Source organism: Conger conger, chromosome 8, assembly GCF_963514075.1.
Source record: "Conger conger chromosome 8, fConCon1.1, whole genome shotgun sequence".
NCBI classification, from domain to species: domain Eukaryota; kingdom Metazoa; phylum Chordata; class Actinopteri; order Anguilliformes; family Congridae; genus Conger; species Conger conger.
The window spans coordinates 51,129,748-51,148,118 of NC_083767.1; the positions used below are offsets into that span (position 1 = coordinate 51,129,748).

Consider the following 18,371-nt stretch of genomic DNA (forward strand, 5'->3'; position numbering starts at 1 on the left):
GTAAACTTAAAAAGAAGATGAAATAATTATAGTTAAAATGTTCCCATTTCCACTTTGACAGTAAAGTGACACTCAGCTTCAGTTGACAGACACTCTTGAGTTCTTTGAGGTAACGTTACAAATGATATTATTGTAGGATGACATCCCTAATAGTCCAATGTGGGATATCCTTTAAGCATAACAGCTGTTGCTTTGTAAATTCTTTCTATTAACAGTTTGGAGTAATTCTCCAGGACAGCGTAAGTGATTTAGATAAGCTATCATGAAGGCTGTCTTTGTCTTCCATGACGGCAGATCCAAATCTCCAGATATTTGAAAAGTAACTGAAGTGGATCTGTCTTCAGTCTGCGCGGGTCACCTTATCAATGCTGTGGTTTGTTCTCTGGCAGTGAGGAATCTGTTATGGATCCAGTTTCATTCTCTCAAAACGGCTTCACGGGACCTACAGAATCATGGCCTTTGCTGTCTTTTGTTCTTCTGGGATGCTCCTTACTTTGCCCCTTCCCGAGAGCACAATTCCGGTTATCCCGTTAAGTGCAGCGTGTATCTACATCACATTCCGTGTTCACAGGGTGTTGTCACGAAGTGCCGTAAAAGCTCTTGATTACTGGGCATGGACTAGGCCACATGGCCACTTGATACAGGCTTTGATCACAAAGAATAGTCCGGGTGTGGAATGGACATATGGCATTGTGACTGGAGTGGAGAGTCATGATCAGCCTTCTATTTGAAAACCCTCTCTACCAAAGAACACAAAAAACAACCTAGGACCGGGCATCACTCAGATGTTCATTTCAAGATCATCTGTTTGATTTATGTTTGGTGTTTTTAACTCACTTAGCGTCATTTTTGAATGTTTACGTTTATGTAAATTACATAAATATTTAAAACGATAATGGCAAGGTGATGTATTCATAGGTCTTCAGAAAACAAACTCAAACATTATTTAAATAACAAAAAAATGTTAAGCTCCTTGTATATCTCTCTCCCAGATCTTGGGAAAACCAGATACTTCCAGCAGTTTGAGTTTCCCAGCTGCATTACAGACACAGTGGTTGTATATTCTATGCCTCATTGGTAATGGCTGGCACAGTGAATGCAGGAAGCTGTAAAAGCCTGTGTGAATTCCGCTTGATTCCCCAGGACTGATCTGAAATTGGGCGAAAACGGCATTGGTCCCCGGGGACACCTCCATGTTCTTGCACTGGTTCTGACCCAGCGGACCTCATGCTGACACTTATGCTTGTCTTATCCGGGACACGGGAAGAAAATCATGCAGGGTTCAAAGACATACAGAACCCACATTCTCACATACTCTCAAAGCAGTCCACCTGTCTTTGTGATGAATAAATGGGCTTGTTCCGGGTCAGATCAGCCCAAATGCGGGAAAGCCATTCCCTGCCGCTCAATTGAGCCGTCTTGCCAAAGCCGTTTCCTCCTGTACTGTCCCATGGGAACTGGAATAGGAATAATGTGTAGATTTCAGGAAGACTCCATTGTGGAATCTATACAAAGCACCACACAGCAAGCTCTTAACACATCATTACTCCATAACAGGGAAATCCATTATACTGTTTATTAAACATACAATCCCTTTGCTGATATCAGTAATATTATGCTTGCAATATTTACCAACTGGCAAGTGATACAGTACAATAGGAATTCAGGAAGCAGATCCTCCTCAAACAGACTTGGCAAGCGTACTCAGGGTTGAAGGCTGTAAGGAGCTGCCTCATGTCTTATCTCCAGGGGAAACGTGTTGACACGTCTGTTTGAATTTTATTTAGAGCCAGTGAATGATGGACAGAGTACATTTGACTCTTGCAGGAGTTATTGCTCTGTGGAGACTTTAGCTGAATGAAAAGTGGCATGCTGACAGGACGTTTAATGCAAAATTGAAACAGACCTACGGGATGTCTGTAGTGCTCGCGTGCTGGTCATAAATAGCTACTGTGGGAATAAAAACACTGAAATGTATTTTTATCAATTTTATGCATTTTATCCTACCTTTTATCACATTGTAAATGGCCCCAAGTATTTTTTAAGTCTACCCGTAGGCATTAGAGGGCCTGTTAACGTTTTAAAGGTTGAAGCATGTTTCTAAATAAACAACTCAAGAGCTATTCTCCCTGGCCTTATGTGTCTGAGCCTTCGGGATGTCTGGGCGGGGGGTGCTTTTCTTAGAGGACTAGAGAATAAATAAACAGAGAGAATGGCTCCAGCCTTGTTACAGTACGACTGATATTTGTAGTAACCGTCTTTGGCTGTCTGCCAAAGGGCTAAATCCATTTTGATTGGAGCCTTTTGCTGCTCTCTGTTTGGAGCTGTGAGAATCGGCAGGCTTGGTAAACATTCCTCCTAACCCAGATTGATCTTCTTACTGTAAGTCATTGTGAGGATCCATGCTGTTCTCTGTCTCTTTCATATTGTGAAAGCACATTATTCTTTTAGGTTATTTTTGGTACAGTGTTTTTTTCCCTTTTTCTAATGTGTCTGGAACGTGATATTTGTATTTTTCTCATTTGTTGATATTTTTTGATATTTTTCCTGAATTCAGTCAACATTTGTCCTTAAATTTGACTTATAAACGCTGGGGAAACTTTTACTTCTCAGACATGGTTTGCCAAATTTATTTACAAAAACGAACAATTGGCTGCTGGGTGGATCATTCCATGAATGATCTGTTCTAGTGTGTTGACAGCCCCTGTAGTCCGGTGTGAAATCCAGACCGTGTCAGTACCAGCTGTGAAGGAAGGAAGGGTTTTCAGTAGGATGTCTTATTGCGCTCTATTGGCTTCTGCTCAAACAATCAGCCACATTCTGCCTGCACAAGCTAGACATGGAGTGTCCTTCTTGTGCCAGTGCCTCTGTGTGGTTGACAGAGGAGACAGCCTGCAAGAGTGAATTCCACTGCCAGCTGGGATGAGCATGACTACACTCACCCCACATTTCAAATATGGATAAAATAGGTGTAAATTTAATTTAACAGTCTAAATTTAATTCAAAGCTAAGGACAGTTGTTGATTGTATCCAGAAAAAAAGATGATGTAATTTTAGAGTGTCTGATGGTTGGATATCCAGCTTTTATTTTGCGAAGCTAGAATGGTGGTGAGTCATAGGAATGGCATCTCTGGGCTAATGTACAGTAGCAGAAAAAACTGGGCCTGAGGTAGGGCTGTTTAAACTGTATGCTCTCACTGACATGTTAGTGCAGCTTTTACCGTTGCTCGCTATTGGGAGTAGTTAGCTGTGTAAACATCACAAAAGCCCATCCTCTTTGTGTCAGGTTTAACCCTGTCTATCCTTTTCTTCTTAAATGAAGTCTGAGGAGGAGGGCGAGTTCCTCCCCAGCAGAAGGATTACAGCGCTCTTTTATTGCTCTTTCTTATTTGTACAGACCTGTATGCAGGGTGAGGACATGCAGGTGATCCTGTGCACCACCCCCTCCCTGAAGGCCCTGAACCTCCACCCTCCCATCGTCACAACCGTCTCCTTCGTCCTGGACGGCTTCTCCTCCAGGGAGTTCCAGCTGATGTATGTGGAGGACCCCAGGTTCGAGGAGTTCCAGAAACCCACCGTCACCTCCAAGGGCAACAGGAACGTTCTCGAGATCAAGGTTCGTCGTCGTCCTTTCCTTCCTCCTCGGGCCAGGGTCTTTGGTTTAGCTTGCAGGAAACAGGAAACAATATGTAACCAAAACAGGAAAGGAGTTTGTTTCCCTGGCCTTTGTGTGCAGTTCCTAAAGTGTTCCCCATCCATCATTGTTTTGCTCCTGTCTCGGAACCCTTAAACTGTTAGCAGCAGGTCATATAAATTAGTGCACTTTTTTAGTGAGTGAAATAGAGATCTGAATAATGACAAAGGTCTTTTTTTGGTTTAAGGGTGACAGCTGTGGGTTGCGCAGGGCATCTCTTTCCCAGGCCCATAATGCCACAGTTTTCCAAAGATCCTGATTGGTTCATATTACCCAGGAGGCCAGGACTGTTTACAATGCTAATTGGTCTTATTTAGGGTCATCCAATGAGCTAAAAATGAATTTCAGCCCAATGCAAATTGCTATTTATCTTGGATCTTTGCTGTAGACTCTTATCGCTCTGTATTGCATAATGGAAGAGTGACCAAAATTTATGGACAAAGATTTTTTTTGTTTCAGCCCCTTTTTATTATCTTGGGTTTAATTATATTTAGTATAAACACTGAGCTTGTGGAACATGGGCGTTGTATTTGACTATTGACTTTCCAACAGCAAAATGCAAAATGACTGGTTTGCAAAAAGCTGTTCCTGAGAAGGATGAATTTTGCATGGATATTTGAAACAATTATATGTGATGGACAGTAACCCTGATACCCCAGAGTGCCTCAGCATGAAATACTTGACTTTCTTCCTTCACACTCTGCCACACTAACTTTCCATTTGGCCTGTGCAGCATGGGAACAGGTGCTGCCCGTGGACTGTGTGTCCAATCGCGAAATCCCGCTCTGTCATGAGAGGAATTTGCTTTCCCTTTATGACCTGTTGCATGCACCCAACAGAACCAGCTGCTTTCACAGAATTCTTCTCTTTTACCCTCTTACATTAAGTAAATACAGTCCCTATGCATTCTTGCCGTATGCTCTCCTGCGTGTTCGGGGCGGGCTTTTACCCTCTCACACACAAAAGCGGTTTGTACTTATCCAGCGGCTGAAAGGTTTTTGACTGGGACGGGAGAATAGCAGCTGTGTCGCTCTTGGCTGTGATCTTTTCCGTGGGGCTCTCCTGTACCACTGTGTGTGTGTGTGTGTGTGTGTGTATACACCCCTGATGCACTCTCTCCTCTCGGGGTTGGGCTAACGCAGGTTCCCTGTGTGTGTGTGTGTGTGTGTGAGCGTGCATGTGTGTGTGTGTACTCCCCTGACCCGCTCTGTCCTAACGCAGGTTCCCTGTGCGCGCGTGTGTGTGAGTGAGTACACCACCCCTGACTCACTCTCTCCTCTCGGGGTTGGGCTAACGCAGGTTCCCTGTGTGTGTGTGTGTGTGTATGTGTGTAATGTGCGTACGTGCGTGTGTGTGTGTGTGTGCTCCCCTGACCCGCTCTGTCCTAACGCAGGTTCCCTGTGCGCGCGTGTGTGTGAGTGAGTGTACACCACCCCTGACTCACTCTCTCCTCTCGAGGTTGGGCTAACGCAGGTTCCCCGTGTGTGTTTGTGCATGTGTGTGTGTGTGTGTGTGCGTACGTGCGTGTGTGTGTACTCTCCTGACCCGCTCTGTCCTAACGCAGGTTCCGCGGGTGGACATGGACGCCGTGGTGCAGGGCGAGGTTCTGCGGGTGAGCAACCGCACCTGTGAGGCCGTCCTGCTGAAGGGAAACACACTGGAGTGCACACTCCCCTCAGAGCTGCAGGGAGGAGCCAGGGAGCTGGAGGTGGAGGTGAGAGCACAACTATCCTCCACACCCTTATCCTCCACACACTCCTCCTCCACACTCTCCTCCTCCACACACTCCTCCTCCACACTCCCCTCCTCCACACTCTCCTCCTTTACACTCTTATCCTCCACATTCTCCTCCTTCCCCCGGCCTCCCCCCTTCAATCTCCCATCCCCCAAATCCCCACTCAAGAATCAGTGTGATTCATCATGGCCCATTGTGGCTGTGTAATCAAAATAAGGGTGCGTTGTTCCTGGTCTTGGCTTCATGAAGCAGTCTGGATGAATGAAAGTACCACCGTGAGACTCTGAGTATATCAGACCTCATATTGTCCTACTGAGCAAGCTTGGTACACTAGCGAGTGTAACATTTCTGTTTGCCTCTGGTGCAGAATATAACATTCAAGAACCCTTGTATACTACAGATTATACAGCCCTGACACACTAGACTGGTATATTCCGACACAGCATTGTTATACTATAGAGCATATCATGGCTCCTTCCTGAAATCCATTAGTGTAATGTTACCATCTTCTCATGTGTCAGCAAAACTTCAGAAGCGAGGTTCCTCCACTGGACTTCTGAAGTTTAGCCTGAAGTGCTGTGCAGAGGATTCTGCTCCTGCCATTGTCTGCTGTGCAGCCAATATAAAGTGGCCTTACCTTCAGCATAAAGTGCTTATCTCCCACCAAGGGCAGCCCCCTGAAGGCAATATCCCCCTGCACTGAGACGCGCCTCAATCCAGACGCCCGACCCCCCCCCCCCCCCCCCCCCCCAACCCCAGTCTGATCCCATCTCTCCCACTCCATCTCAACACAGAAAAACAAACCTAATTTCCCCAAACAAAACCTAATAACGTCTTTCTCTGTATGAGATAAAGCATGGCGGCAATATCGCTGATCAAATTTCCCCTTTATCCGCGAGCGGGGGGCTCTCTGGGCTGGAGGGGGCAGTGGTGGCACAGGTGCGGGGTTGTTGGGTGATGTTATTTGGGGTGGGATTTAATTTCTCACCGTTCATCTGAATCTGACCCCCTATCTCAGGAGTTCAGGTGAGGATGGAGCAGTCGCATGATTCTGACGGGCTATTGTGTATTTCTCTGCTTCTGTTTGTGGTGTGTGTGTGTGTGTGTGTGTGTGCATGTGCATGTGTGTGGGGTGTATGTATGTGTGTGTGTGTGTGTGTGGGTTTGTATATCTGTATGTGTGTTGTGGTTGTATGTATACGGGGGGTGTATGTGTGTGCATATGTGTGTGTGTGTATGTGTATGTGTGTGTGTGTGTGTGTATGTGTATACGTGGGGTGTATGTGTGTGTGTGTGTATGTGTGTATGGGGTGTGTGTGTGTGTATGTGTATGTGTGTGCGTGTGTGTGTGTGTGTGTGTATGTGTGTGTGTGTATGCGTGCATGTGTGTGTGTATATGTGTGTGTGTGTGTGTATGGGGTGTATGTGTGTGTGTGTGTGTGTGTGTGTATGGGGTGTGTGTGTGTGTATGTGTACACGCGGGGTGTCTGTGTGCGCAGTGGAAGCAGGCGAGCTCCTCGGTGATCCTGGGCAGAGTGTTCCTGGCTCAGGAGCAGGACTACAGGCCTCTCATTGGGGGTGTGCTCTCCATCAGCATCCTCCTCCTGCTGCTGCTGGCCCTGTGCGTCTGGAGGAGGAAGAAGAAACACATCGAGGGTGCGTAGTCCGTCCCAGCACAGAGACAGAGGGTTGTGCACTAATGCTGCAGTCTGTGCGTAGAGTTTGGAAGTGGTGTGTGTGTGCGCGTGTGGTTTTGTATCCTAACATCACAGTAAGTGGTCAGGGAAGATTGTGTGTTTGTGTGCGTGCACCCTGTGTGTTCCCCGGGACTTGAGTCCGTCACTCACTGTATTCCAGTGCAATCGTCCTTGTCCAGCACAGGAGATGACATCACTGCTAACTGTAAACACAGCCCACGACAGGCATGTCTCTGACAGCAGGCCCTGCGGCTTACATTAATGCAGAAAGATTGGTCTGGTTACCATGCGCTGTAATAACAAAAGGGATTTAATTGTGTTTGGGCGGTAGTATGTCAAATCCACCGCAACGTGAACGTCTTCATATCGACATCTGAATCAATACATGCCGTGCTTGACTTTGTGCTTTCTTATTAAGGGTCACATTTTATTATAGATCACTGTTGCTGGGTAATTGGTACAAAGTGGTAACATCTCAGAACTGTGTGTCCTCTATATCTGTCTCAGTGTTGCCAGGTGAACGGGCTTCTTCCTGCATAAAGCCTCTGCTTCCTGTCTGTTGTAGATTTAGCTGAGGGTATGGTTTGGTATGACGGAAGAGCACACATTCCACATTTGGACATGTTGGCAAACGCCAGGAGTGTCAGTCCCACTAACGAAATGGTCTCCCACGAGTCAGTGGACTATAGAACGACACTGCTGGAGGGTACGTTTTTGTGAAGATATCGCACGCACTTTCTTTTCGTCACCGCTTCTTTCCTCTCCATCCATCCTGTGTTGTCTCACGCATGCTCCGTGACCTCATCACTCACCTCCCCCCCCATGCTTGAAAGGAGAAAATCACCTTTTAATTTTTGTAGGGTCATTCGGTGGGTGATTGACCTCTGACCTCTGACCTCTCTTCCAGACCAGAGCATGCCCTTGTCCCAGGCCATGGCTCCCTGCAGGGTCTCCCCCTATCCCCACATGGACCTGTCCCCCATGCTGTCGGGAGGGGACCCCGAACTGGCCACCCCCCTTCTGCCGTCAGCCGTGCAGATCGACATGGCCGCCCTGCACCCTGAGCTGCTGAAGGAGGTGCAGCACGTGGTCATCAACCCCCACGACCTTCTGCTGCATGTGCACCAGGTCATCGGGAGAGGTACTGTACACACTCAACCTCATTCACACGCACATCTGTGCATGCATGCATAATGAACCTTTCGCGTTTATACATGAACTATGCACACATAATGGCTCATACACATGGGCACCCACACCCATACAGTGTACAGAACTGTAGCACACATCTTCCCTCTTCAGCTTGTCCCGGCCCCCAGAAGGCCTCCTACCCCTTCTGTTCTCAGGGCTGTAGGTGGGTGTCGGGGGGCTGACTGATTTGTTGGGTGTGAGATTACTTTTTTCCCCGTTTTGAATTGCAGGCCCATTGTTGTACGGTTGCCCGCTCTGAGGTGGTAATGTGACTCCCTGGCCATGTTGGAGAATGTGATAGGAGAGAGCCAGGGAGATTACTCCAGACTTTATTATTCCTACAGGCCTGTGAAGCCCCCTGCCCCCTTCCTTGCTCCCCCTCCCCCCTCCCCACAGAGATAATATATATAATTAAATAATGAAATAAGGGCTGCCTTTCTCAGACCTCTTGCTGGTGTGCGTATCGACCTGCTTAAGAGGTTCAGCCTTTCCCACAAGCCCCAAGACTTTGTGCTGAACAGACACAGAGGGTGTTCCTGTAAGAAAATAAAACATAGCGAAAGCATGTTTCGGGTCTATAAAACCTTTATAAATCAGCTTTGAAGTGCACACTGGCTATGTGCCTGCTGACTGCATACCTAAAGCATTTTTTTTGACCAAATGTTTTTATTTCATTTTTCCCACCATTGAGAGGCATATTTGAGACACACCTGAATTATGCACAGTCTAGAGTAAATAAGCATGAAATAATTTTTGATTCGTTCTTTGTAAAAAGACAGTGACCATGGAAATTAATTATAAAAAAAGGCCAAGGGTTGAATTCACGTGTTGTAATGTTTCCAAAGAATTTCTGGATTTTCGTTTTTTCCACTTCTAGTTTACTTCAGCTTCGTAATGGGTGTTGTAAGGTTAACTGCTGATATTTGTTTAAGATAATGATAAGGATAGAAATACACACTCTGCATATGATTCCATCATATCTTACACAATTAACATTCAAACATCTTATATATGATTTGTGAATGTCATAAATGCTGAATGAAATCATATAAACAAAGTTTGTGTTTGTTTTCATTAAATATACACCATATGCAATCCGTTTAATTTCATCAAGCTAACCGATAATCTGTAAATGAACCCAGGAAATATGTGTCTGTTATATGTGTTTTTGCATTGTATCTCATTATAGCACTCCCCAGTTTTTGTATTTGTCGTGTTTTTTGGATGCTCACTACTGTATTTCCTGTGCTCAGGATGTGGTGGTATAGAGTGTAGTGTTTCACCCTGTGTCTTTGTACCCCAGGGCATTTTGGCTGCGTTTACCATGGGACCCTTCTGGCCCAGGATGAAGTAAAGCTGCACTGCGCTGTCAAGTCCCTGAACCGTGAGTGCCAGCCTGACACCTGCCGCAAGCCCACAGCACCACACCAACACCGTCAGCCAACACGTAACCTGAGCCACCGAGGAGCTCTGCATTTCTCCACTCTTTGTTCATTCGCTATCTGAGCTTAAAAAACAGCATGGTGATGAATGGGGGGTTTTAAAGGGATGCTACGTTATGATATGCCATAATCGTGTAAAGAGTCACTTTCAGCCTCAAGATTTATGACTTCGTTCTGTCTCGGGTGGTGATTTGGGAAGCTAAACCTGCTTTTGACTTCGGCCAATAAACTAGTCACAAGACATTTGGTTCATTCGGTTACAGGCAAACTTCGGCAATTTCTTATCGGTTTATCTTGTTTCAGTGACACCACTGAAAGTTGGGATTTCAAAAATTGGCACTGAATAGTTAGACTATGTCAGTTTTTGTCGGATATTTCCTTCCATCAATTACGATAAAAGGTTAAGCAGAATGTTTTATTTAGGATAAATGTAATTATTTTCCAAGTCATATTTTATGGAGATAAGGAGATATGCCACCCAATAGAAGTATTGATGTGTGAGTCAGTAATAGAAATATCTTGGTCAAAATGTCAAAACCCAGTCACAATTTAAAAAATTGTTATGGGGCAGCACCCCGTTGAACAATATGCTTTGTCTCATATGATGCTATCATCTCACTTAAGGGATTCTGGATTAAAATCACAATCAAGTAAATTTGACCTTTTCTGAGATATTGCCTGGATTCGGTTTATCATTTTGTTTCCAAGCACATTTCATTTCCAGCACACATCTCTCTTTTGTGTGCGATACCTATTTCTCTTTATTGGTTCACTAAGCTGTCTGTAATGCATCTCCCTGCCTTATGCCAATTATAAGAATGGCAGAAAGCACTTATCCTCTGACACCACAATGATCATGACCAATTACAGCTCGTATTTCTGCAGCATTGCAGACCAATCACAGTCAGTCTTTCAGAAGGGTTTTTCTGCACGACACATTGACAGTAGGGGTCCCAGAAATAGTTTATAATGTGTGTGTTCGTGTGTGTGTGTATGTGTGTGTGTGTGTGCACTGCCACTATTTGCCCCGCTTAACTGTCTCTCTCTGACCTGACCGTGGTCTGCCACAGGGATCACGGACATGGAGGAGGTGGAGCAGTTCCTGAAGGAGGGCATCATTATGAAGGATTTCAGCCACCCCAACGTGCTGTCGCTCCTGGGGATCTGCCTGCCCCCCCAGGGCTCCCCGCTGGTGGTGCTGCCCTACATGAAGCACGGAGACCTGCGCAACTTCATCAGGGATGAGACGCATGTACGGACTACACGCCTATCATTGGCATCAACTGCAGCCGTTTTGTATATACTAACCTGTGTACAGCTGCTGTTCCAAGCCCTCTTAAAACTTCCACATGCTATATACTTACACCTGCCTGTGGTTTCTGTACTGTACACACCAACCTACACCCCATGAACATTTACATTTTCTTCCCACTTAGCCACTGACAGTACAGTGCTTCCATTCTCCCTTCCTATTGCTGGGCCATGTTCCCTGATATGCAGTCTATGTCTGTGTCTCCTCTTTTCTTGTATCTATCCGTACTTCATGTATTCTTTATTAATGTCATATTTGTATGTTACCTGTATAAAATATGGTCCTTATCATGCTGTATTTGTAGAGGTAGCTATTAAATGCATTTGGTTGTTTCCACAGAACCCAACAGTAAAAGACCTCATGGGGTTTGGGCTCCAGGTGGCAAGGGGAATGGAATACCTTGCTAGCAAGAAGTTTGTCCACAGAGACCTGGCAGCCAGGAACTGCATGTAAGCAATGCCTTTTCAGCTGCCCAAGTGCTTTGACACCCGCGTTAATAGCGAAACCACATGTTCATAGCGGCAGAGGAATACTGACACACTGACCGCTATTTCAGGCGGCCATTTTGTTTTTCATTGGTGGCTTTCATTTATAGCTTTTGTGGCTTTAGAAAGCTCTAGCACTTTGGTCACACTCCACAGAGTATGGCAGAGGGAGCCAAAAGCCTTTCACATTAAATTATTTATTTGCTTGGCTGACACTTTCCCAGGGTGCCTTGCATAGCTTATAGTTTTGTGCATTACCCATATATACCACTGGATATTAATTGAAGCAAATTGAGTTAAGCACCGTACTCAAAAGCACAAAGGCATTAACTTACCTGGGAAGCCATTCTGAGACCTGGTTACAAGCACGGCTTCCTCACCACTGCTCCATACTGCTCATTCACAAGGCAGACTGTGCTAATAGTATTTTGTGAAGTTGGCTGTGATGTCCTGATGTTGTGTATTTACTGGGTGCTGCATGCTGTTGTTGCTTTTACTGTGAGTCATGTCAACACTCCCTCTCCTTGCTTTTCTCTTTCCCTCGCTCTCAGGTTGGATGAGAGCTACATTGTGAAGGTGGCTGATTTTGGGCTGGCCCGAGACGTGTACGACAAGGAGTACTACAGCGTGCACAACAAGAGTGGCGTCAAGCTCCCGGTCAAGTGGATGGCTCTGGAGAGCCTGCAGACGCACAAGTTCACATCAAAATCTGATGTGGTAATGACTTTTCAACTGAATACATGCTCACTAGAGATAGGAGAGGGAGAGGGAGACCAATTATCAGTGACTTTTCCTGGAGAACAAAATCTCTTGGTGGGTTCATGTGAGCCATTGACTCACAGTACTGTGTGTCATAGCTCTAACCATAATGGCGTTTGTAAAGCCATACTAGAGTTCACACCTAAGACCTATGGAACTGGAAAGTGTTCATCTGAGCTGATATTACAAGCTGACTTACCAGTCAGCTGTAGCTCTGAAAGATAAGTCATTTCCTTTGAATTTGGGCATAAGATACAGAACTTATACCAAATAGCACAATAGCACAGCGAACAAAAGACAATTTTCTGTTATTGCCTCAAATTTGATTAGTGAGGGCAGTGTCTACTGCCTACATGTTGGTTATAATAAAGTTATAGTAATTATGTAATAAATCAATACTGTCAGAAGACTTCCCCAGGTCCCACCCATGCTGTGCCAGTTGTTTATCAAAATGAATAATTCTCAAACATACTGCAAAGAAAATATCAGGTGTACAACCTGAGAACAAAATGTGATTGATTAAATACAAAATGATGTGTATTTAATCAATATCATTTATACCAAAGTATAAACAAAAGCACTGTGTTTAACATTTTATCATATATTAGGTGTGATAGTTCTTTGTATTGGGTTGCAGTTAACAAACAGATGTTTCTCTGTTAAATGCAGGTGTTTGATTTTTGTGAGCTAACAGGCTTTAAGGTAGAACTATGATGGCAAGAGATAATGAAAGGGTTTAAAACCACACACAGCTGCTGTCAGCTCCACCATTGGAGGAGACGTTTGCTATACCTCACCTCTATTTTACCCTGAGTTCAGTCATTTTGACCCGTTCTCTCATATCTCACTTCCAACTGCCTGGGCAGCTTCACATCAGCTCAGACATTGAGCTTAATAAGATTAACGTTTCTGAATTCCAACCCTGTTCACCCAGCATTCTCTTTTGATTTAGATATCTGGAATAAGGTGATTCATCAGTGAAACTGTGCCGAAAATATTTCTTACATGATGAAGAAAAAGTCAACTTTTGAAAGGGCTCTTAAATCTCTCAAAGGTCTGCAGTTACTGACACTGGCAGAATGGAGCGGGGGATCTCACACACACAACCACACCTGTTGCGGTTTTTCAGTTTTAATTGGTTGGTGATCTCTCTCCTTACAGTGGTCATTTGGTGTGTTACTATGGGAACTGATGACACGAGGAGCTCCCCCCTACTCTGATGTCAACTCCTTCGACATCACTGTATTCCTGCTGCAGGGACGTAGACTGCTACAGCCGGAGTTCTGTCCCGACTCACTGTAAGTGAAGGAATATACACAAGTGTACACTCACACATACAGTGTACTTACACTTTCCTGTCATACATAAGCTTCAAGTGCCACTCAGAGAGAGCCTGGGCCATTTAACTTGAGTTATTCAGTCCTTAAATTTGACACAGTGCAGCCTATCTTACAGCATGTGAGGTGTTAATAGCTCAGTGTGACTACACCAGATAACTCCTCAGTGAATCACTCGGAAAAGACTCTGAAAGAAATACATCATATGATGACACCAGGAAGGAACTGTCCTTTGCCATTAATTGACATTCCAAAATGATGAAGTCATGTATCCTCAAAGACAATTGAAGGTTGAAAAGTATAACTTTAGCTTCTCTAAATAAACAGGGGTATAATGAGCAGTAGGACATTTTTATCTTTGAAGGGCATGATGGTATAGATGATAGATCTCAACATATTCATTACATATTTTACACATTACTCAAAGTAACCTTCAAACTGCTATGCGCTACACTCACCCTGTGTGTGGTTTCATTAAACTGTCATCTGCTTGATTGGTAATCACTAGGGTAACTTACATAACTGAACTTAAATCATCACATTATTATAATGTTTTTATATTTTTGCAAATGGATATATACTGAAGCAATTTCAGGTTGAATACCTTAGTCAAGGAAGGACACAGACAGTATAGCAACTCAACATGCAATTTTCTGGTTAAAACTTTGCACAGGTTGATTGGATAAGTTAATTCACCTGTTTGGCACTGATGTTTTTTTCACCTTTAACATTTCTGCACAGGTACAATGTCATGGTTGAATGTTGGCACCCGAAACCAGAGAGACGGCCCACCTTCTCTGAGCTAGTGTCGCGGATCTCTGCCATATTCTCCAGTTTAAGTGGAGAGCACTACATCCTGCTGAACACCACCTATGTCAACATCGACAAGGTGACACCCTACCCCTCGCTCATCTCCCCTCCGTGCAGTCTGAGCAGGGACTGCTGCACCTGAGAGCAGAGGATCTTGGGAAATGCACAGAGAGAGCACTGCATGAGAGACTACAGGGTTGCTTTACATGAGCCACACCCACCAGACTGAGCATGCTGACATCCTGGGGCCACAGGATAGTGACCGAACTATTAATGGGCCTGGACCTAGTGAATTTTGGCCCCCACAGAGGCATGTTAGAGAATGAGCCTTACCTGTGTGGGAAACATGCCTGTCATTGTCACTGTTAACCTGAGGCTTGGATTCCGTTGCCTGTTCACTGTTACCTACTTGCCCATGCTCCAGCAGTTGCCCTTGGTGAGGCTACTTTGCAGAAGAATGGGTATGGAACCTCAGCCCCTGAAGTGTATGTGAATGAGTCATCTGAGGGAGCTCGGCACTTAAAAGACTTCATATTTCAGACTTCCATTGTCTTCTTTGTGTCCAGAAGGCTTTTTCTCCACAAACAGAACAATGTTATGCGTTTCATCGCAGCAAAGCAGTCTCCAAGCTTTTTGAATTGTGTATTTGTGATGTTAGTGAAGCTAAAAATCAATCACTGGTAGAAAACTACTTTTTGTAGGTAAATCAACAGCATACATCCTGGCCAGTAGTACACTGAATATTTTATTTGTATAATTATCTCTGACATTTCTCTAAACTGCATTTGATGTTTTGTAAATAAAAAAGGCGTCACCTTTGAGAAATGTACAAATATTTCTGGAAGAACTATGTACTTTTCTTGTTTCCTTCTGGTGTGTTTTCAGACCACTGCTGTTAGAGGTAGTCCAGTGATGACCAGAATGTTATATGTGAACATGTTAAAGTGCTGTACTATATATTTTTTTAATGAAAAATTATATTTAAAACAACCTAGTTGGTCCAGAAGATGAACGTTAACAGGCAGTGGTACAACACATGTACAGAGACTATATTTTAATGAATCATTGATCCTGTGTAAGAGAGTAAGGGTCTGTGTTTTTATGTTTTGTCTTTTGCGTCATGTCCTGTATGTGTATATATTGTAGTGGGGAATTATGGGTACTGTACAACAGATTTTGCAGAGCAACTGGAACAGATAATGGCTGCCTTAGAATTTTCTTGTCTCTTCCATCTAATTTACTGCCATTCTTTTTGTGTAAATCAATGGTTGTACCTGTGATTTTTGACAACGGTATGTATATTTCTAGTGTCTTTTGTGTTTTGAAGATTATCTGTGAATGATGGTACATATTGCTGTTATGATGTAATAAAGCCATAATTACAATGCATTTCTCTCACAGTTTCCATGCTGTATGGAAGGGGTTGTGCATTGCAGGGCTGGTTGTGACTCACCATTTAAAGCTGCTTGCAGGCAATGGGGCAGTCTTACCTGTAGACTGTTGCTTATTGCTAATTGTGCCTCCCACAACGTCTCATGATTCTCTTTTTAAAGAGCCTTGAACAGGTGCTGTGATAAGGTTATGAGTCTAGGGCTACCATCTTCTGAATATGTTTGCACTGAGTCTGCATCTTCTTTATCGTTCCCTTTGTCTGGAACCTTTTAGGTTTCTGTCCAGGTGTTATCTGGGGTTAAGTCTGTGCTGTTTTTCTTTGTTTTAGTAGTCATCTGGGTGAATCAGTATTGTAGGAATTCATCTACCTGGCTGTAGGAGCCGCTGGCCTCATTATCTGCCCTGTGGTGATAAGGAATATATTAGTAAACACAATGTAATGACTCTGAGGTAAGAAGACTCGACAGGAAAGGCTAAGATAGGAGCAGAGTTTCATATCTGTTCTGGCCATTCTCTAAACTGCCTGGATTTTATCATTTCATTTCCCCCAGCTTCCGTACGCCGTACTCTATTTAATGTAGACCATTTTTAAGACAAGGCTTCAGATTTATACTTAGTATTAAAAGTAAATAGTAATAACATTCTAAGCCACTTTTTGTTGTCACTCCTGGCCCCAAGCTGCCTCTGCAGCCAAGTTGTTTAAGGAAACCTTACACTTAAAATAGGACAATGGCACTAGCCAATCACAGAAAAGAAGTCCTCATCAGTGCCCTATTTCAGTCCTATATGGGACCCTCAGCGCTGCATTATGTTCCCTTCTCATAGGAAAGGGTCAATGCACAAATGCACAGAGACTACAGAACCATGGTCATCTTGTACCACAAGTAAAATTAAACTCCTGACTCACTGAGAACATTGAGAAACTTCTCCTTTTGATTTATATACTAGAAGAGTAAAGACTGAGAGTAGTTGTCTTTAACCTGTTTGTAGATTCAGACATTTTACTGTTCTCCAATTCAAAGCCTAATTATGTTCACCTCATCTGAGCTCAAGATGCTAAGGTCTTTCAATAGATGTTCTTTAAGATACTTCAAAATTGTTCTTCAAATTGCATGCACTGCATGAGAGACTACAATCATCTTGGAAATAAATACTTAAAATTCTGAGAGTGATAAGCAAATCACAGTGATGGGAAAATGAGACTTCAAAAAACCCAAATTAGTGGAAGTATCGTGTTATCAGTGACTCACTGATTTTAACTTATTGTAGTGTTGAGCACAAAAAATTGAAATTGGTTACGATTGACCGCACATGATAGCTTCACTCTTTGTGTAGTTCATAAAGCCTCAGCTGGCACTTGAGAATTGTTCTAAGCACTTCAGTCCCACTAAAATAATGTATATGTGAACCTAAATATAGAATATGTTAGGACAGAATTTTTAGAGGGAATAGTGGAAAAGCTTTTAGTATCATTGTTTCCAAGAAGTATTCAGTACTTCATCCTCTCCCCTCAGTCTTACACGGGAACTGCACCACCCCTTCATAATAACACTCTATCATAAACATTTATGCCCACCAACAGACTGTCATAGATATATTTAGTGAGTTGTGCCGTATTTGTATTTGACCCTTCATAGATACATACTGTATTTTTTTTGTGTGACCCTGGAAAGGTGCTAATATATTAGCTAATAGCACTGGGTCAAATATTGTGTATGTTCTGCTGCTCTCACACAGTCACAGGCTGTAAAAGCTGTTTTCTGCATGGAGCTGACTAGAGAGGAGTCCTGGTGAACATCATACCACTGCAAATTCCTCACAGGACTCAACAGCTGCTCACCTCAGCCACCCCCGAAAAACCATGGAGCCAGAATGTCCAGGGAGTCACTCAAAAACCAGACAGACAAAGAAAAAAATTCATGATAATAATTATAATATGACCTGAGGGCTGATAACAACTCCAGAGATGCCAACACATCTGAGGAGACTCTTCAGTACTGGTTCCAATGCCTGTCCCCTCACCTTAGCATTATCAAACCCAGCGAGGCATGAGAGCTCTGGTTCTGAGGGAGCCGGTAGCTCTGAGAAGAACATTTTCTGTTTCCTTTGAACAGCTGCCCAAAAAAGAATGTTGATAGTGACAGTGTGGGGGAGTGTCAGAGTGTCCCACTGTTTTCTGTAGTACTACTGTGTGATGTGGATTCATTATTTCTGCTCTCAGACCAGCAGGTTATAAGCACCATGTTTGAATCATCCGAAGGCTTGGTTTATCTTTAACTTATGGGAACTATCGTTTTGTATTCAGACAAAGAGTAAAGGTGATCGCAGGGGCCTTCATTGTGGTTGCTGGTTTAAGCTGACTCTACAGACTTTTGGAAATAGGGCATCCTTTTCAATGAACAGTCTGAGTCACGCAACCTGAGGAGAGGAACTTTGGTCAGAGAGTAATGAATAATACCATTGTTAACAGCAGTGGAGTCACAGAGGCAGCCTCTGTTTTCCATGTACATTCAACAT

At 43.9% G+C, this 18,371-nt stretch overlaps 1 protein-coding gene across 2 annotated transcripts in view; it reads left to right on the top strand.

The window, feature by feature from the left end:
- Positions 1 to 15,849, top strand: part of met (MET proto-oncogene, receptor tyrosine kinase) — a 39,952-nt gene extending 24,103 nt beyond the window's left edge. The window contains exons 11-21 of one of the 2 annotated variants that reach the window (XM_061252732.1): positions 3,398 to 3,616; positions 5,259 to 5,408; positions 6,929 to 7,085; positions 7,692 to 7,832; positions 8,034 to 8,267; positions 9,621 to 9,701; positions 10,830 to 11,011; positions 11,411 to 11,520; positions 12,108 to 12,273; positions 13,477 to 13,613; positions 14,394 to 15,849. In XM_061252732.1, coding sequence (XP_061108716.1) covers positions 3,398 to 3,616; positions 5,259 to 5,408; positions 6,929 to 7,085; positions 7,692 to 7,832; positions 8,034 to 8,267; positions 9,621 to 9,701; positions 10,830 to 11,011; positions 11,411 to 11,520; positions 12,108 to 12,273; positions 13,477 to 13,613; positions 14,394 to 14,604 — 1,788 coding nt within the window. In that variant the 3' untranslated portion in view covers positions 14,605 to 15,849. The remainder of the gene's footprint in view (positions 1 to 3,397; positions 3,617 to 5,258; positions 5,409 to 6,928; positions 7,086 to 7,691; positions 7,833 to 8,033; positions 8,268 to 9,620; positions 9,702 to 10,829; positions 11,012 to 11,410; positions 11,521 to 12,107; positions 12,274 to 13,476; positions 13,614 to 14,393) is intronic. The other variant, XM_061252733.1, reaches the window with a different exon arrangement.
- The last annotated feature ends 2,522 nt before the right edge of the window (positions 15,850 to 18,371 follow it).